The 21544-nt window shown below is 46.6% G+C and overlaps 1 protein-coding gene across 1 annotated transcript in view; it reads right to left on the reverse strand.

The window, feature by feature from the left end:
* Positions 1-21544, reverse strand: part of LOC140395097 (protein unc-13 homolog A-like) — a 522914-nt gene that overhangs the window by 75165 nt on the left and 426205 nt on the right. The window contains exon 29 of the mRNA XM_072482511.1: positions 5023-5149. Within this exon, the coding sequence (XP_072338612.1) occupies positions 5023-5149 (127 nt within the window). The remainder of the gene's footprint in view (positions 1-5022; positions 5150-21544) is intronic.

The following is a 21544-nucleotide window of genomic DNA, read 5'->3' on the forward strand; positions in this document are numbered from 1 at the left end:
GAGGAAAAAGACTTAACTCCTAGGTATTTATAAACATTGCGGTTAGGTTCACTGCCGGGTACATGAGATGCATTCAAGAGCAAAGGGAAATTAAAATAAACAATCTAGACATCTAGCTGTTTGGAAGTTATTACTTTGTCAATTACAGCCTACTAAAAGATATTTCCCTTTAAAAGCGAATAGAAGCCTTGCAGATCAAGGTGTGAGGGAGTTTAAAGCCTTGTGATGTGTTTTGGCTTTCTAACAGCTGCTGCTTTCCGCACCTCAGTCTGAGGCAGCAGGAGTAAGGGACAAGTGAGTGAAAAAGGAGTGTATTTTCACTGTTTCTGCCTGAACAGCTCTAGAACTTCCAGGGGGGCTCTCTGATATTGGGGGGTGGGGTCTCTCCGATATTGGGGGGGTCTCTCCGATATTGGGGGCAGCTCTCGAAAATTGGGGGGCTCTCGAAAATTGGGGGGGAACTCCAAAATTGGGGGGGCACTCCGATATTGGCGGGGCTCTCCGATATTAGGGGGGGCTCTCCGATATTGGGGGGGGGCTCTCCGATATTAGGGGGGGCTCTCCGATATTAGGGGGGGCTCTCCGATATTAGGGGGGGCTCTCCGATATTAGGGGGGGCTCTCCGATATTAGGGGGGGCTCTCCGATATTAGGGGGGCTCTCCGATATTAGGGGGGGCTCTCCGATATTAGGGGGGCTCTCCGATATTAGGGGGGGCTCTCCGATATTGGGGGGGCTCTCCGATATTGGGGGGGCTCTCCGATATTGGGGGGGCTCTCCGATATTGGGGGGGCTCTCCGATATTGGGGGGGCTCTCCGATATTGGGGGGGCTCTCCGATATTGGGGGGGCTCTCCGATATTAGGGGGGCTCTCCGATATTAGGGGGGTCTCCGATATGGGGGGGCTCTCCGATATGGGGGGGCTCTCCGATATGGGGGGGGCTCTCCGATATGGGGGAGGGGCTCTCCGATATGGGGGAGGGGATCTCCGATATGGGGGAGGGGATCTCCGATATGGGGGGGCTCTCCGATATGGGGGGGCTCTCCGATATGGGGGGGGCTCTCCGATATGGGGGGGGCTCTCCGATATGGGGGAGGGGCTCTCCGATATGGGGGAGGGGATCTCCGATATGGGGGGGGGAGAAATCTCCGATATTGGGGGGCTCTCCGATATTGGGGGGGGGCGCTCCGATATTGGAGGGGCTCTGATATTGGAAGGGCTCTGACATTGGAGGGGCTCTGATATTGGAGGGGCTCTGATATTGGAGGGGCTCTGATATTGGAAGGGCTCTGATATTGGAGGGGCTCTGACATTGGAGGGGCTCTGATATTGGAGGGGCTCTGATATTGGAGGGGCTCTGATATTGGAAGGGCTCTGATATTGGAGGGGCTCTGATATTGGAGGGGCTCTGATATTGGAGGGGCTCTGATATTGGAGGGGCTCTGATATTGGAGGGGCTCTGATATTGGAGGGGCTCTGATATTGGAGGGGCTCTGATATTGGAGGGGCTCTGATATTGGAGCGGCTCTGATATTGGAGCGGCTCTGATATTGGAGCGGCTCTGATATTGGAGCGGCTCTCTGATATTGGAGGGCTCTGATATTGGAGGGGCACTGTTATTGGAGGGGTTCGGATATTGGAAGGTCTCTGATATTGGAGGGGCACTCTAATATTGAGGGGGCTCTGATATGGAGGGGATTGGGTCACCCTCACACATTCGTGCTATGTGGGGGGGGAAGAATGATCCTGCAATTCCCATGATAAGGGGATTGGGAGGAAGCTCCTACGAGTCATTTGATACAACAGGATTTGCATTGCAAGGGGGTTATGGGGGGGGCAGCTGCCCGACATTGCTATTGGGCCAAACACTCAAAATGGCAGTTTGATAGCAAGTTTCAGAATGGGACCCCTTGCGTTCGCGGCCATGCATTAATTTGCATGGCAGTGGAGAGTGAATCAATTCTGGGCGCCGATGCTTGCACTACGCCAACCAGCACTGATTCAGCTCTGGTGGGAGAACATTGCTTCCCAAACAGAGAATCCAGCCCCAGATCTCTGGGTCTGAATTTTAATTTGACCTCCAGTGTGATGTTTGTGTTACAATGGGTGTGGGTGCCCATATAATTCCCATCATGTAGGAATAAACACGCCATCAGCCAGTATATTGTTTGTTACGACCATGGAAGGAGCAATCGTGGTGCATCATATTGAGCCACTAATTATCCTGGAAACTTTCCCACTATTCCCCAAGAGAAAGGTATAAAGATACAAAAGCACTCAGCGTGGGGATCCTAAATTTGATCAGGTGGTTGCTATCCCATAATTTTGCTCCCCTGTTTTGGACTCACCCACAAGTAGTAAACAGTTGCCCTCTTGAATCCCTTTATAATTTGAATGTTAAAGATCTCTATCAGACCTTTTCGTCTTGTCTGCCAGTGAAAAGAACCACAGACTCTTCAACCTTTCCTGTGAGTTGCATCCTCTCAATTCCATCCTTGTAACTTCCTTGGAAATCTTTTCTGGGCTTTCTCCAATATTTCAAAATCTTTTTTGTACCAAGCAAAAAACACTCTTAATTGTGGTCTAGCCAACGTTCTGTATAAATTTTTAACAATACCACATTCTGGAAATGAATCCCTTTACTTTGTTTTCACCTTTTATGGCTTTATCAACTTGCATCATTCCTTTAGTGATTGATGTATCTATATTGCGAACTGTCTTCCAGAAATTCTATTTAGTTACTTAAATTCCAGGGAATAAGTGGCATCTTTAGTCCTCTAACAAAATGAATGACTTCATTTTCTTGAATTTAATTTGCCATTCATCCACCCACTCTACAGGTCTGTCTGTTTGCAGTGCAATCTTCCACATTGTATCCTCTATTCTGTCATGAAGCGATGTTTCATGGCTGTCTGCCTCACCATTTCTTTCAGCTTATGAGCAACAGTCAGTGACCAAAGAGTTGTTTGAAAGATGCATAACAATATCTTTAATATTAATGATCTAACTGGTGGGTGGTGTGTACTATAATATCTTCTGGTGGTTTCATAGAGTGTGGATTTGTATTGTGATTGTTACAGCTCTATTCTCTCTTTCATGGTAGTAATGACAGCTGTCACTTGGTCAGTATTTGGGCACAATTCTCCCGTTTTCAGTGTTCCAGTCAGCAGAGAATCGGGACAGCTTTCCATTTTTGGCAATTTCAGAGGAAGGATTAATGTTGTTTATTTATATAACTCTACAGGGGTCCATTAACTCTGAAGTGCTTCCTCTTTTGAGAAGATGTTCTTTCTAAGTGCAGTTTTTTTAAAAAAGAGGCTTTGTCCTGAAGCACTTCTTAGACAGATCCTGGGCGGATTCTCCCATCTGAAGGCAGAGTGTTGATGGCGTTGTAAAAACTAGAGTTTAACGACGGCGTCATCGGACCGCTATGTGTAGCAATCCTCTGCCCTATGGGAGGCCAGCATGGCACTGGAGAGACTCATGCCACTCCAGCTGCCGATACCGCCGTCAAATGGGCGCCGCGGGTCTGTGCATGTGCGCTGCGACCAGTGCGAATGCGCGCATGTGCGGTAGCCTTCCTCTCTGCGCTGGCCCCGACGCAACATGGCGTAGGGCTACAGGGGCCAGCGCGGAGCAAAAGAGGTCCGCACCACGAGAGGCTGGCCACGTAGGACCCGATTGCGGGCCAGGCCATGGTGGAGGCCCCCCCTCCCCTGCACTGTAGGGATTCTATGATTCAATGGTTCTTACCTGGACCCCACCAGCCCAATTCAAGCTCCCCTGATCCCCACCTCCGCTGATCCCCACCTCCCCTGAAGGACCTTCATTGGCAGCCTGGAGGCAAGTGTCAGGAGGTTACTCATCCCCTTGCCCCCCCAAGTCAGGTCCACGGTTGTCAGGACTTGCACCAATTCAGGCCAGCATGACTCCCACCGCCATTACGGGTTCACATTTTTAATATAAATTTAGAGTACCCAATTCCTTTTTTCCAATTAAGGGCCAATTTAGTGTGGCCAATTTACCTACCCTGCACCTCTTTTTGCATTGTTGGCGTGAGACCCACGGAGATATGGGGAGAATGTGCAAACTCCACATGGACAGTAACCTGGGGCTGGGATCGAACCTGGGTCTTCGGCGCCGTGAGGCAGCAGTGCTAACCACTGTGCCACTGTGCTGCCTGTTAGAATGGAAGTTCAGTAAAATAATTCTATGCAACCTCATAAAGAACAATATATTCCAAAAGGTAAAATATTTTATTTTATAGAGATTATTTTTGTATTAATATTATTTGCTGATTTACAATTTTCATTTGATGACATGATTTAATACCGAATTGGTACAATTTTCTTAGAAATTTCTAAGTTACATTGGGAATTATTTATTTAGAACTGGTGGTGAACTTGTCAAACATAGGCACATACAATGAATCGGTCTTGCAGGGCACCTAGCCAATCTGGAGGTGTTTTGTCCCCTGCCTAATATGGTTGCTTGTTTCCTACATTTATAATGAAGGGAGTCCTAGACTAGCCCACGCAATGATTTAAGTTAGAATCAGAGTCCAAATAGTTCTACTGCTGCAAAGTAGACAAATATACACTTGGTTTTCAGAGGAAAGAAGATCTATTGCTTTCATTTCATTCGAGTTTTAAAAAGCATCCTACTCAAAATGTTGTGATAATCTGAGTTTTTCCTCAAGAAATGCACTTCGTAGTGTATCGTCAGCAGTCGGATTACAACATCTCTGTATAAAAAATATAAAAATAGGAAATTGCTGTTTCCATGGCACCATGGTGATCTATATCTAGATCTTGAAAGTGGAGGATAGTGTCAGAAAGATGAAGTGACAAAGGGAGACATTGTTGCAGGTTTCCACTTGACCACTGCTCGCCTGAAGCTCAAGGACCAACCAATGCTTTAATTCATTACATTTTTGTAGCATCTAAGGGTAGAATTGCCGTTAAAATCCAAACACTTGCCATACCAGGGTTTATTTTCTGAATTGGTTAGAGGAGTACTTACGCTGGGTACTCTGGAACTGAATTCTTGAAAGCTGGCAGGTCTTTTACATACTCATTATACAGCCACTTCACTTTGAAGTGTAGATTCATGTAATCTGCGCTTTTGCAGAGTCTGTGCTTTTCATGTTCTGAAAGACAAAAATGATAAGTTTTGCAGTAGAATCAAAAGGTCCACTTGTGTCTTAGTTAATGGTTACCATGCAATTTTTCAACAATTTTTCAGCATTCTTGCATTGGTTTTGTTACAAAACTTTGAAACATTCGCATGCAAAAGGTGGTATATAATTCTAAGTGTTTTTATGCAATTAATTACTTTTTGAAATGAAATAGCTGTTATGTTGGCAAGAGTAATTTCTTGCAAATGGCATTACATCTAGATGTAATTGCTAGTACGTGAATGCTTCTGCGTCTGGAACATTATATTCAATTTATCACCTGAACTGTACTCTCGCTTTGTACAATGTTCTTTATGACTTGCTGCATTTCTTTTGGCTTCCATTCAAAACCCAATTAGAATATGAACAGCCTAAAAGTATTTCCTTGGGCAGAACTTTACAGGCACCAGGGTGTCAGGTGGTTGGGTAGGAAGAGTCAGTGGGGAGCGCATCCCCGCTGGTGGCGGCTGCCTCACAGCCATTTAACACTCTAGTATTAATTGGCTGGAGGCGGATTTTTCATTCCTCACTGCAGGAACTCCAGCCACACTAATTGACCAGCAGCTCTGTATTCCCAGAAGAACCACCAGGAGCAGTGGCCACTCTTGGGACTACAAGTAGTCCCCAGATTCTAAGTCCGACAGTCAGAAGGTTGGAAGCCTTGAGATGAGGGTGGGAGGAAAGACCAGGGAAGGGTAGGGGAGAGGGAAGGTAGGGGTCCAGATTGTAAGGTCCAGTGATGAACAAGCTCCCAGTAGGTGAAAAACTTGGGGGGTTGAGGGGGGGGAGAAGAGGCCCAAGTCCTATGTGGAAAGGGAGACAGTGAGAGAGGGACTTCCCACCTGAGGACTGCGTAGGGTGACCTTTCAGTCCACAACTAACTTTTAGGACAAGGATGAAAAGGAATATTTAGAGGGTTGTGCTTCGTTATAACTCTGGCTCAGAAGGCAATGGAAGCGAGGTCATTGAATATTTTTAAGGCAGAGGTAGATAGATTTTTGTTAGGCAAGGGAATCAAAGGTTACCTGGGTTGGTGGGAATGTAGAATTCAAAACACAAACAGACCAGCCATGATCTTGTTGAATTCTGGAGCAACCTCGAGGGGCTGAATGGCCTACTTCTGCTATTTAATATTTTTTGAAAGCAGGCGAGCTGGAAAGTGATGGCACTGATGCAGACACAAAGAGAAAGCTGACAGAGACAGAAAGAAGAACACACCAAGTTCTTATTGGGAGAAGAAGCAATTACTCTCAAGAAGAGGCCACTTTTTCTGCTTGATAGAAAAGGAACAAGAGTTCTTAGAGGCAACGTGCAAGCTGGCTAAAAAGGTTGAAAAACTGGAAAGCTGTGTGAAAAACTCAGACACCAAAGAGCTGGGTGATTTTCCAGAAGTGGCCAAACTGTGAAGCAGGGTGTTTTGGGTTGAAAAGGATTTCTGGAAAGCTACACCATCGGGACTGTCATGACCAGAGAGAGAGAGAGAGAATTGTACTTTTCTGATGATAATTGTACCCATGAAATTCAGGGTGGGGAGGGAATGGTGAAAACTTTTGTTGGATTGTACTCCTAACCTACCCTGCATGATTAAAGAACAGCATATTGTGACATGGTGTAGCTACGTTGCAAGTCCACCTCGCTATCGCTACCAGCAAGAATGGAGAAAATAAAGTGAAGCAGATATTTGGAGCATCGTAAGCCGTTTTGGGCCCCGTATCTAAGGAATGATGTGCTGGCCTTGGAAAAGGTCCAAAGAAGGTTCACAAGAATGATCCCTGGAATGAAGAGCTTGTCGTATGAGGAACGGTTGAAGACTCTGTGTCTGTACTCATTGGACTTTAGAAGGATGATAGGGGATCTTATTGAAACTTAACAGGATACTGCGAGGCCTGGATGGAGTGGACTTGGAGAGGATGTTTCCACTTCTAGGAAAAACTAGAACCAGAGGACACCATCTCAGATAAAGGGATGATCCTTTAAAACAGAGATGAGGAGGAATTTCTTCAGCCAGAGGATAGTGAATCTGTGGTACTCTTTGCACAGAAGGCTGTGGAGGCCAAATCACTGAGTGTCTTTAAGGCAGAGATAGATATGTTCTTGATTAATAAGGGGATCACGGGTTATGGGGCGAAAGCAGGAGAATGAGGATGAGAAAAATATCAGCCATGATTGAATGGCGGAGCAGACTCGATGGGCCGAGTGGCCGAATTCTGCTCCTATGTCTTATGGTCTTATAGATTAGAATGGCATACTCCTAGTAAAAGCAGTATACTACTATGTTAGTGCCTCTAAAAAAAACAGCTGCAGATGTCTGGGTAACAATAGTACTGGTTTGTACAGATACAACTGATTAAGTATTCCATGTAACAAAATAGTCCCAGTGTTGCAGCAGTCAAAGCTGAGCCAGCTGGGCATTGCTGCCGGTAGTATTATGTCTGACACGAGAGTCTCTTGGGATTGGCCCCGCAAGCTGCTAATTGAAGTGGATGGCTATTTTCAGGATTATGCGGAAGACATCTCGGGTATCTACTACCCTTCAGAGCGACTTAAATTAGAGGTTATGCCCACAGCATGAATGTTGGCTATCTTTGAACCAATGGCTCAGGAAGAAAGCAGACAGTCTCAATCAGCCTGAAAATCATCTGATGAATTGATTACTTATTTTCTAGAACATAGCAAATAGTGTTTATATGCATTTTTAAGAGCTATGAGGAATCACTTTAAACAGAACGTATCTCCTGTCTTACCCTTTCCACTACTAAGTAATCTTTCATTATCACTAGGTTGCAAGTAATCTTATGTTGCAGTTACATTCATGATTCTGAAACATACTTTATTAATACTGAGGCAATTTCCACTTGGGTTTTGGTTGGCAAAAAATCTTCTTGTGCCGAGTGGTTGTGAACATTTTTCTGTTGCTGATTTCATTAATCTGATCACAGCTTATATTTAAAATAAAGGTGAATTATGCTTGTATTTATGGCAACTTCATTTCTTTAAAGCATCATCTGAAAAATGCTAGACCAGGTCGTATACAGTATGATTCAAATATTTCCAATGCAATTCTCTCTTAAAATCCATTTTCTGAGAAAAATAGTAATATTGCAAAGTTCTAATTGAAGGCTTAATTTTTTTCCCTCAAGATTCAGATAATTAACCTTCATCATGAACACTTATTTTGAGATTTCAGATCTGTAACCAAGCAGATGGTCAATGCCCAAAGGTCCATGGATTAATTACTCATCAGAAACTACCGAAGTGATGAGATAAATTGCTTCATATCTTTAGCAAATAGTAATGAAGAGATAATGAAAGGGTCTTATTTGCATCCCATGCACTTTAACCCTTTCACGTTTATTGAAAGTTTGCAAATTGATGTTCAGTTACACTGCAGAGAAAATGATCTCTTATTATGGATTGCTAATATGCTTCACTGGGCATATTATAAACTTAAAATAAATCGTAATGTAATTTATGTCATAACAAGACCTCCCTCCCCAACTCAATAATAAACAGTGCTCAAAATATTCTCAATCACATTAAATGCACAATTTCCAATTTAGTATAACTTGGTTTGAAGTCAGTGCTAAATCTCTAGATCAAAGGACGGAATTCACCAACAACCCTGCCACGGGTTTTTCTGTGGCGGAGGCAGCCTGCCAGCGGGATCGGTCCTGCCGCTGTCAATGGGATTTCCTGTTGACTGCACCCCTCGTCACTGGGAAACCCGTGCGCCGGTATGGACCAGAATTTCCCGCCAGGGTGAACAGCCGGTAAATCCCGCCCAAAGTTTCAAAACTCGCTAGAATCATTCAACCGTAAAAGATATTCGAAAATAAGGTCCAATCTGACTCTTCTTTTGAACAAGACTAGAAATCATAACTGTTTCTCTGTCCACAGATGCTGCCAGATCTGCTGAGGTTTTCCAGCACACTGTTTCTTTTTGATCTCCAGCATCCACAGGTACTTTGCTTTTATTTTAGTATCACGCTTGGGAGTTTGATTCCAATCATATATCTGAGTGCACTTCAGTTGTTTTTATGTTGGTCTATTTTTAGTTCAGATTTTGGAATTCCTTTATCTGTGAGCCAGCTCTCAGTTTTTATGCTGTTAAATCCATTTTCCAAAGCTTGTCTGCAAGCTTGTCAATCCCGTTAATGGATTTGTAATGGTATTAATGCTGGCTGCTGGCTTTCATATTCCAAATTTAAAGACCAACATAAAAGTAGCTTTGAGACAAATGGTGAGAAAATGCTACCACTTGGCATTCTCACACCATTTTATCTTTGCGCCAGGTTTGTGAGCGGCACAGTGGTTAGTACTGCTGCCTCGCAGTGCCAGGGACCCGGGTTCAATTCCAGCCTTGGGTGACTGTCTATGTGGAGTTTGCACGTTCTCCCCGTGTCTGCGTGTGTTTCCTCCAGGTTCTCTGGTTTCCTCCCACAGTCCAAAGATGTGCATTAGGTGGATTGGCCATGATACATCGCCCCTTAGCGTCTAGGGATGTGCAAGTTAGGTTATGGGGTATCGGGGAGAGTGGGCAAGGGTAGAGGGCTCATTCGAAGGGGCGGTGCAGACTTGATGGGCCGAACAGCCTCCTTCTGCACTGTGGAGATTCTATGATTCAATGATTTTACACCAAGCTTGGATCTTTTGAAATGCCCCTTCAGTCTATAGTTCTTTTTTCGAACAATAGTCAGCAATCAGACATAATCAATGTTTTGTAACTGGTAAAGCTTCCTATTGAATATTTCTACTGTAATGAAAAAGCAAATACTGTGACCACATTAACACTGTGGTCACATAAAAAACATTAACCGTCTTATGTTGAACACAAAGCTCTTTAGCCACGAAAACCTTACTGGAGGGATGAGCACCAAGGCATTAAAACTTTAGTATGCTGAACATACATTCTGCCACACTGATGAGACCAAAAACCGCAGAATATTTATAGGCCTAATTGACAAATTATATTGAACTTAAAGATCCGTTGAAAGCAGTCTTATTGGACAATGGATCAGCTCAGCAGCAATGGAAGTTGCTCAAAAATGTCCTGATGTTTACACTGTCAAATATAAATAGCATGGGCCTGGATTCTCTGTTCTGGAGCCAAAGCGCTCCTGCCAGTGGAAAATCACTACTAGTAACCACTGGCGCGAGGAGTGGGGCCTGGTATATGAGTTTTCCCCCTTTACTACACAAATTTATGCATGGGAAGGAGCTCACCTGATTCTGTCGGAATCCCAGTATTGGGCTGCCAATTTGAGTGGGCGGCCCAATGCCGAGGTGGCCCTACACCCCGCCCCACAACGCAAATCCTGCCTCCTCCACCATGCTGACATGTAGGGGCATCCTTCCCGCCCCATCCATGGGAGTAATGGGTCATTCCCTCACAGCATACATGCACGAGAGTGACGTGATTGCCCAGCCAACCCCCCAAACCAGTTCCTCCAACAGAACCCCCAGTGGACATTCCCATCAGTCACCCCTGCCTGAATGCTGAAGAGCAGTCCATGCAGTAGTGAAAAATCACTTCCCCTTCCCTAACATCTGCTGCCTCAGACAAGTGTTTGAAGTAATAGCAGTTACAAGTGTCAGAGCCATCCTTGAAAGCCAAGTACACTTCAGAGGGCTTCAAATTCCTTGACAGCCTTTGAAATGCAAATCTTCCATTCAATTTCACACAGCTCTACATTTCACTAGCCAGGGATTAACAGTTTTATTGGTCTAGACACAGCTGCTACGGGGTATTTTCATTTTTCTTTCACTTCACGCTTGAATGCATCTCAAGTATCCTCAATAGATGCTAACCACAATATTTATAAACATTCTTGCTATGATTGACTGCTTCTCACCACATCAAAAGAGCCAAGTGCTTTCCCTTCCTGTTTTTCTCAGTAGAAAGCACTTAGCTCCTTTAGATTTAGCGAAAAGCTGCCTGCTGCTCTAAACATTTTTGTCTGAGGCAGCAGATGTTAGGGAAGGGTAAATAAAAATGCAGTGATTCCAGGCAGGGGTAACTGATGGGGGTCTCTGCTGGCAGGGTTCTGATGGAGGATTAAGGCCACCCCCATTTGTGCGCGTAGTGGTGGGAGGGAGCGGAAGGATCCCCCTACTTGTATGCAGGGGAGGCAGGATTTATGGTGTGGGGGGAGGCAGTTTCCAATGGACTTTGGGGAGCACCTCAATTATGCTCAGACCCCGTTGAGGTTCACCGCGCCAGGTCCATGCTTGGGCAAACCTGCACCAAAACCCGCCGGGTGGACTTCCCACTCTTGGGGTGGTGGGGGGGGGGGGGCTGTGGCTTCAAGCCCATTGATGACATTAATATTTTAAAAAAATGCTTGATTTGCAGCCTCCTGCTGGTGCCTGGCACCAAACCCGTTTTCCCCTCAACACTTCATTCTCCACCCAATAAGAGTTCCCAATTGGAGCGGCATTGAATGGAGAATCTGGCCATGGTGAAATAATTTTCTGTTCAACCCAATGGCCAGCTGGCTTTCCACAGCATGGATGATTACCTAGGTGGGGTTGTTGAAAGATGCCGGCTGAAGAGACCTGCCAAAACATTGGCTTCTATGCAATGTTATCACTAATAAGAGGCAAGTGTGAGAAGATAAAAAGCTTCACACCTTTAGCCAATAATAATGAAGAGACAATGGGAAAACATTATTTTCATCCCATTCACTTTATAGCGAAGTGTGATTTTTATGAAGGCCTGGGAGGTCCGAGAGGTTAAGTAAACAATAAGTCCCCATTGGGACTACCAAGATGCCAGTTCCTGTCGAGGACGACTTTTATATAGTCTAGTAATGGGCCCTAGCTGGACAGGCCTCCACTAACGGGGAAGCTCATATTCCACGAGTCCCACAGAGAGATCGATTAGGGTATTCCCATGGGCCTACAATTTTCTTTTCAGGTATTAACAATATGACATACAATGAATAGATAAATGGAAAGAAAACTACTTTTACTTTGTTCTTTTACATTTTGTGAGAAATGTATTTAAGATGAGATATGTCAGTGCTGACCAATAGAACGCTGATTCTGATTGCTACTTGCTAATTCAAGAGTAATTTTAAAGACAGAAAACTGAAAAAATAGAATGGTGCTGCTTATTCTGTTGTCATTGGTTACTTACCAACTGAATCAAACAGCTTTTGATTTGCCAACAATCAAGTTGACATTTGATTGATTTAATTAACTTATGAGTCATCATTTCAGCCAATCACTGATTTCTGCCCAAGATAAAATGCCCCAATATGTGACTCCGCGTCATCAGGCAAAGCGAAGGGTGGAGGGGTATGCCTCCTCATCAACTCCTCCTGGTGCTTGGATGTGGCGACCCTGGCGACAGACTGTTCCCTGGACCTGGAATACCTGACCATGAAGTGCCACCCATACTATCTTCCATGTGAGTTCACTTCAGCCATTATCACAGCGGTCTACATCTCACTCCCCATGCAGAAGTGAGGAAGGCGCTGGACGAACTGTACACAGTTATAAACAACTACGAAACAGAACACCCGGAGGCCTTGTTCATCGTGGCCGGAGACTTCAACAAGGCCAACCTCAAGAGTGTACTGCCAAAATTCCACCAGCACATCTCTTGTCCCACCAGGGGCGACAACTCTCTTGACCACTGCGACTCAAAAATCAAGGACGCCTACCGTTCCATCCCCCGATCGCACTTTCAGAAATCAGACCATAAGACGGTGCTCCTTCTCCCGGCATACAAGCAGAAACTCAAGCGGGAGAATCCAGCTAAGAAGATCGTGCAGTGCTGGTGCGAGGAAACAGAAGAGCTCTTCCGTGACTGCTTTGAGATAGTGGACTGGTCCATATTTAAGAACTCAGCGACCAACTTAAATGAGTATGCCACCACCGTCACAGACTTCATCGGCAAATGTGTGGACGATTGCGTGCCAAAGAAAGCAGTACGTACGTTCCCCAACCGGAAACCATGGCTCAATCACGAGACTGACTCCCGACTGAAGGACAGATCTGAGGCGTTCAAGTCAGACTACCCTGATCTATACAAGAAATCCAGTTACGACCTCTGCAAAGCCATTCGAGGTGCCAAGAGAGAATATCAAACCAAGCGAGTCACAGACAGACACTCGGCGATTGTGGCAAGGACTAAACAACATAAAGGGCTACAAAGTGAAGCCGAGCAGTATTTCCAGCAGCAGCACACCCCTCCCCGATGAACTCAGTGCATTCTATGCTCGGTTCGAGCAGGTAATCAACAATCCGCTGTCGAGTGCCCCAACAGCCCATAACTCACCCATACCCACCATCACAGCTTCTGAAGTCAGGTTGGTCTTCCTGAAAGTGAATCCTCGGAAGGCGACGGGCCCAGACGGGATCCCTGGTCGTGCACTCAGAGCCTGCACGGACCAGCTGGCAGAGGTTTTCGCGGACATCTTTAACCTGTCCCTACTCACTCCGAGGTCCCCACCTGCTTCAAGAAGACCACCATTATACCGGTGCCAAATAAGAACCAGGCAACGTGCCTCAATGACTACCATCCAGTGGCCCTGACTTCAGTCATAATGAAGTGCTTCGAGAGGTTGATCATGAAGCGCATCACCTCCATACTCCCAGAACACCTTGAGCCACGCTGCAATTCGCTTACTGTCGCAACCGGTCCACAGCAGACGCCATTTCCCTGGCTCTACACTCATCCCTAGAGCATTTCGACAACAAGGACTCCAACATCAGACTCCTATTTATTGACTACAGCTTCGCCTTCAATACCATAATCCCAGTCAAGCTCATATCAAAGCTCCAAAACCTAGGACCTGGCTCCCCACTTGGATCCTCGATTTTCTGACCAACAGACCACAATCAGTAAGAATGAACAACAACACACGTACTTAGCCCCGTACACACACGACTGCGTGGCAAAATTTGGTTCCAACTCCATCTACAAGTTTGCTGATGATATGACCATAGTGGGCCGGATCTCAAATAACGACGAGTCAGAATACAGGAGGGTGATAGAGAACCTAGTGGAGTGGTGCAGCGACAACAATCTCTCCATAAATGCCAGCAAAACTAAAGAGCTGGTCATTGACTTCAGGAAGCAAAGTACTGTACACACCCCTGTCAGCATCAATGGGGCCGAGGTGGAGATGGTTAGCAGTTTCAAATTCCTAGGGGTGCACATCTCCAAAAATCTGTCCTAGTCCACCCAAGTCAACGCTACCATCAAGAATGCACAACAGCGCCTATACTTCCTCAGGAAACTAAGGAAATTCGGCATGTCCACATTAACCCTTACCAACGTTTACAGATGCACCATACAAAACATCCTATCTGGCTGCATCGCAGCCTGGTATGGCAACTGCTTGGCCCAGGACCGTAAGAAACTTCAGAGAGTCGTGAACACCGCCCAGTCCATCACACGAACCTGCCTCCTATCCATTGACTCCATTTACACCTCCCACTGCCTGGGGAAAGCGGACAGCATAATCAAAGACCCCTCCCACCCAGCTTACTCACTCTTCCAACTTCTTCCATTGGGCAGGAGATACAGAAGTCTGAGAACACGCACGAACAGACTCAAAAACAGCTTCTTCACCGCTGTTACCAGACTCCTAAATGACCCTCTTATGGACTGACCTCATTAACACTACACCCTGTATGCTTCATCCAATGCCGGTGCTTATTTAGTTACATTGTATACCTTGTGTTGCCCTATTATGTATTTTCTTTTCTTCCCTTTTCTTCCCATGTACTTAATGATCTGTTGAGCTGCTCGTAGAAAAATACTTTTCACTGTACCTCGGTACACGTGACAATAAACAAATCCAATCCAATCCGATATGGCATGATGAATACATGCTAAGTGCAAGATCTCAAAATCTTTTTCTGGCATTGTTTTTGACCTTCAGAAACCCCCAGATATATGTATCAGAACTTTCACACCAATATACACTAATAATAAATCTCAGGATATTGTGTTACTGATTTTAGAGATACTAGAGCACAGCTACAATTTAGAACTGAATGGAATTTTGCCTCATTAACAAACTATTATTTCATCAGCAGTAGCTCTTAGAGTTTGAAGGCTCAAGGTGAGATGATTGCCAGTGATAATTGGTTCTCATCCCAGATTAGCATTGCAGGAGGTTCTGAAATAATCATTCCTGAAAGATGAAGGGCATTTCGCATAGAAATACCAAGGATTACACCAGGAGGTATTTAAAGTGACATTTTAAGGCTGCTTCTATCAAACCTGCTTAACTAGGGAAGGGAATTTAACAATTTTCTGCACTAAAAAAAAAATCCAATATCAGCTACTTTATTGCATCACTACGAATACTGGATGCAAGACTAGAATCGCAGAAAGGATATGGTTGAAATCAGGTTATGTACTCTAATGTGGTTTTTCCCTTCCCCAATATGTGACCATACATTACATACTGTGGCCTACAGAGAGCGATTGGACACATAATTTGTTCTGCGTTTTAGGACTCTAGATACATTTTCACTAAGATTTTTTGGAACTTCATAAACATTTTTATTCTGTGGGTGCAAATGATAATTTCAATATCAAAACTAAGACTTTTTAAAATTCTTTATTTGTTTATGGGATGTGGGCGTCACTGGCTGGGCTAGCATTTATTCCCCATCCCTGAGGGCATTTAAGAGTCAACCACATTGCTGTAGGTCTGGAATCACATGTAGGCCAGACCAGGTAAAGATGACAGATTTCCTTCCCTAAAGGGCCAGATGGGTTTTTACGACAAAGGACAATGGTTTCATGGTCATCATTAGACTTTTTTTATTTCCAGAATTTTATTGAATTCAAATTTCATCATCTGCCCTGGTGGGATTCGAACCCAGGTCCCCAGAACATACTCTGGGAGTCATGGATTAGTCGTCCAGTGACAATATCACTATGCCTCCCCTTTTTTGCATTTCTCTTTTTAAGCAAAAGATTCTTGTAGAATGTACTCATAATATATTTTGTATTGTTAATGTGCAACACACCTAACCTGTTTTATGCCAATATTGTTGTGAAATCAATTGATTCGGCTGCTTTCCTAACGAGCTGCCAACAAAAGACAATGTGCAAAGATATGGAAGAATTCGACTTCCGGTTGCGGCTATGCAGAGCTAAGTCGCACGTTCGGCAGCTCCCGCTTGGAACGGACTTTTGGGCTCTTTTCAGGGCCCCCAACTTTATTTTTTCGACATTTCCCGGTGTGGGAAGAAGATTGTAATATTCCCCCTACAGGCTTGGACCAGGAGCGGGACGACTAAAAAAGTTTTGGTGAACCCAAAGATAGTGCGAGGGAAGAAGAGCAAGATGGCGGCAGGCGGGGACCAGGCAGCGTGGATGCAGTGGGTGCAGGAGCAGCAGGAGGTTATCCAGCGCTGCTTCAGGGTACTCAAAGCGGACCTGCTGGAGCCAATGAAGGCTTCTATCGACAAGCTGCTGGAGACACAGACAGCCCAGGGGGTGGCGATCCGCGAGGTGGGGAAGAGAACACTGACAAAGGAGCGTACTTGCAGGCATGGAGAGGGGTTGAAGTGTGTATACTTCAACGCAAGAAGCATCAGGAATAAGGTGGGTGAACGTAAGGCATGGATCGGTACTTGGGACTACGATGTGGTGGCCATCACGGAAACCTGGATAGAAGAGGGACAGAAATGGTTGTTGGAGGTCCCTGGTTATAGATGTTTCAATATGATTAGGGAGGGTGGTAAAAGAGGTGGGGGGGGTGGCATTGTTAATTAGAGATAGTATAACAGCTGCAGAAAGGAAGTTCGAGGATTATTTGCCTACTGAGGTAGAATGGGTTGCAGTCAGAAATAGGAAAGGAGCAGTCACCTTGTTAGGAGTTTTCTATAGGCCCCCCAATAGTAGCAGAGATGTGGAGGAACAGATTGGGAAACAGATTTTGGAAAGGTGCAGAAGTCACAGGGTAGTAGTCATGAGTGACTTCAACTTCCCAAACATTGAGTGGAAACTCTTTAGATCAAATAGTTTGGATGGGGTGGTGTTTCTGCAGTGTGTCCAGGAAGCTTTTCTAACACAGTATGTAGATTGCCCGACCAGAGGGGAGACCATATTGGATTTGGTACTTGGTAATGAACCAGGGCAAGTGGTAGATTTGTTAGTGGGGGAGCATTTTGGAGATAGTGACCACAATTCTGTGACTTTCACTTTAGTAATGGAGAGGGATAGGTGCGTGCAACAGGGCAAGGTTTACAATTGGGGGAAGGGTAAATACGATGTTGTCAGACAAGAATTGAAGTGCATAAGTTGGGAACATAGGCTGTCAGGGAAGGACACAAGTGAAATGTGGCACTTGTTCAAGGAACAGGTACTACGTGTCCTTGATATGTATGTCCCTGTCAGGCAGGGAAGAGATGGTCGAGTGAGGGAACCATGGTTGACAAGAGAGGTTGAATGTCTTGTTAAGAGGAAGAAGGAGACTTATGTAAGGCTGAGGAACAAGGTTCAGACAAGGCGCTGGAGGGATACAAGATAGCCAGGAGGGAACTGAAGAAAGGGATTAGGAGAGCTAAGAGAGGGCATGAACAATCTTTGGCGGGTGGGATCAAGGAAAACCCCAAGGCCTTTTACACATACGTGAGAAATATGAGAATGACTAGAGCGAGGGTACGTCCGATCAAGGACGGTAGCGGGAGATTGTATATTGCGTCTGAAGAGATAGGAGAGGTCTTGAACGAGTACTTTTCTTCTGTATTTACAAATGAGAGGGGCCATATTGTTGGAGAGGTCAGTGTGAAACAGACTGGTAAGCTCGAGGAAATACTTGTTAGGAAGGAAGATGTGTTGGGCATTTTGAAAAACTTGAGGATAGCCAAGTCCCCCATGCCTGACGGGATATATCCAAGGATTCTATGGGAAGCAAGAGATGAAATTGCAGAGCCATTGGCAATGATCTTTTCGTCCTCACTGTCAACAGGGGTGGTACCAGGGGATTGGAGAGTGGCAAATGCAGTGCCCCTGTTCAGAAAAGACACTAGGGATAACCCTGGGAATTACAGGCCAGTTAGTCTTACTTCGGAGGTAGGCAAAGTAATAGAAAGGGTACTGAAGGATAGGATTTCTGAGCATCTGAAAAGACACTGCTTGATTAGGGATAGTCAGCACGGATTTGTGAGGGGTAGGTCTTGCCTTACAAGTCTTATTGAATTCTTTGAGGAGGTGACCAAGCATGTGGATGAAGGTAAAACAGTGGATGTAGTGTACATGGATTTTAGTAAGGCATTTGATAAGGTTCCCCCATGGTAGGCTTATGCAGAAAGTAAGGAGGCATGGGATAGTGGGAAACTTGGCCAGTTGGATAACGAACTGGCTAACCGATAGAAGTCAGAGAGTGGTAGTGGATGGTAAATATTCAGCCTGGAGCCCAGTTACCAGTGGCGTACCGCAGGGATCAGTTCTAGGTCCTCTGCTATTTGTGATTTTCATTAATGACTTGGATGAGGGAGTTGAAGGGTGGGTCAGTAAATTTGCAGACGATACGGAGATTGGTGGAGTTGTGGATAGTGAGGACTGTTGTCGGCTGCAAAGAGACATAGGTAGGATGCAGAGCTGGGCTGAGAAGTGGCAGATGGAGTTTAACCCTGAAAAGTGTGAGGTTGTCCATTTTGGAAGGACAAATATGAATGCGGAATACAGGGTTAACGGTAGAGTTCTTGGCAATGTGGAGGAGCAGAGAGATCTTGGGGTCTATCTATGTTCATATATCTTTGAAAGTTGCCACTCAAGTGGGTAGAGCTGTGAAGAAGGCCTATGGTGTGCTAGCGTTCATTAACAGAGGGATTGAATTTAAGAGCCATAAGGTGATGATGCAGCTGTACAAAGCTTTGGTAAGGCCACATTTGGAGTACTGTGTACAGTTCTGGTCACCTCATTTTAGGAAGGATGTGGAAGCTTTGGAAAAGGTGCAAAGGAGATTTACCAGGATGTTGCCTGGAATGGAGAGTAGGTCATACGAGGAAAGGTTGACGGTGCTAGCCCTTTTCTCATTAGAACGGAGAAGGATGAGGGGCGACTTGATAGAGATTTATAAGATGATCAGGGGAATAGATAGAGTAGACAGTCAGAGACTTTTTCCCCGGGTGGAACAAACCATTTCAAGGGGACATAAATTTAAGGTGAATGGTGGACGATATAGGGGTGATGTCAGAGGTAGGTTCTTTACCCAGAGAGTAGTGGGGCATGGAATGCACTGCCTGTGGAAGTAGTTGAGTCGGAAACATTAGGGACCTTCAAGCAGCTATTGGATAGGTACATGGATTACGGTAGAATGATATAGTGTAGATGAATTTGTTAAGGGCAGCACGGTAGCATTGTGGATAGCACAATTGCTTCACAGCTCCAGGGTCCCAGGTTCGATTCCGGCTTGGGTCACTGTCTGTGCGGAGTCTGCACGTCCTCCCCGTGTATGCGTGGGTTTCCTCTGGGTGCTCCGGTTTCCTCCCACAGTCCAAAGATGTGCAGGTTAGGTGGATTGGCCGTGATAAATTGCCTTTAGTGTCCAAAATCGCCCTTAGCGTTGGGTGGGATGGCTGGGCTGTGGGGATAGGGTGGAAGCGTTGACCTTGGGTAGGGTGCTCTTTCCAGGATCCGGTGCAGACTCGATGGGCCGGGTGGCCTCCTTCTGCACTGTAAATTCTATGATAATCTACGATTAATGTAGGACAAAGATTCGGCACAATATCGTGGGCCGAAGGGCCTGTTCTGTGCTGTATTTTTCTATGTTCTATGTCCGACAAAAGATCTCCGACAACGAAGACGAGATTTTAGGCCTTGCGTAAAGGTGGAGGCACACGAGGCGCTCCACAAGAAATGGCAGGAAGGGTTCGAGGAGATGGAGAAACGGTCGAGGCGGAAGAATTTGCGGATCCTGGGCCTCCCGGAGGGGCTGGAGGGGTCGGACGTGGGGGCCTATGTGGTCACCATGTTAAACTCGCTGATGGGAGCGGGGTCCTTCCAGGGGCCCCTGGAGCTGGAAGGGGCCCATAGAGTGCTGGCGAGGAGGCCCAAGGCTAACGAGCCGCCGCGGGCGGTGCTGGTGCGGTTTCATCGGTACGCTGATCGGGAGTGCGTGCTCAAGTGGGCCAAGAAAGAGAGGAGCAGCAGGTGGGAGAACGCGGAGGTTCAAATATATCAGGGCTGGAGTGCGGAGGTGGCAAAGAAGAGGGCCCGGTACAACCGGGCGAAGACGGTGCTGCACAGGAAGTGGGTGAAGTTTGGCATGCTGCAGCCGGCGCGACTGTGGGTCACCTACAAGGACCGGCACCATTATTTTGAGTCCCCAGAGGAGGCGTGGGCCTTTGTTCAGGCCGAGAAGCTGGACACAAACTGAGGGTCGGGATGGGTGGTCGGGGATTGCTGTTGGTGTGTTACATTTTGAGGGGGGGTTCTTTGCTCTTGTTTCTTTTTGCTTCGCTGTGGGTGGTTAGGGTGGGTTGGGCACTGTTTTGGTTGGGTCTGTCGGGTGGGCTCTTGGAGGGGGGTAAGTAAATGGAGTAGGGGTGGATGGCCGGTAGGGGGGATGGGACCCCGCAGGGAAGGGTGAGGCCCGAGTCAGCGGTGAGGGAACTGGGCCTCTAAAAGGCCGGGCAGGTGGAAAGCGCGGGCTTTTTCCCGCGCTGAAGGCTGGAGGGGTTGGGCCGGGGCGGGGTAGCAAGGGTTGTTTCCCGCGCTTGGGATGGAAGGGGAGGCGGAGAGCCTGCTGATGGGTAATGGAGAAGGAGGGAATGTCCCACAATGGGAGGAGTCGAAGGGGAGGCGGGAGTGGCCGGGGTCAGCAGAAGTCAGCTGACTTGCGGGAGTGCAATGGGGGGAGCAAAGCAGCTAGGAGGGGTCCTAGCTGGGTGGGTGGGCGGGAACCGGGTTGCTGCTGGTATGGTCAAGGGGGAGCTGGAGCGAGTAGAGGGGGCTGGGACGGGGTCTGCCGCCGTGGGGAATGGGCCGGGCGTGGGGTGCGGGCGCGTGGCTGGCCGAGGAGGGGTTATGACTAGTCGGCGGGGAGGGAGGCGGGTAGCCCCCTGATCCGGCTGATAACCTGGAATGTAAGGGGACTGAACGGGCCGGTCAAGCGGGCCCGGGTATTCGCGTACCTGAAGGGGCTGAAGGCAGATGTGGTCATGCTCCAGGAGACACACCTGAACATGGCAGACCAGGTAAGATTGAGGAAGGGGTAGGTAGATCAGGTGTTTCGTTCAGGGCTGGATGCCAAAAATCGGGGGGGTGGCGACCTTGGTGGGAAAGGTGTCGTTCGAGGCGTCGAGCACTGTGACAGACAATGGCGGCAGGTATGTAATGGTAAGTGGTAAGATGCAAGGGGAGAGGGTGGTGCTGGTCAACGTGTA

The sequence above is a fragment of the Scyliorhinus torazame genome, chromosome 18 (assembly GCF_047496885.1).
Source record: "Scyliorhinus torazame isolate Kashiwa2021f chromosome 18, sScyTor2.1, whole genome shotgun sequence".
NCBI lineage: Eukaryota > Metazoa > Chordata > Chondrichthyes > Carcharhiniformes > Scyliorhinidae > Scyliorhinus > Scyliorhinus torazame.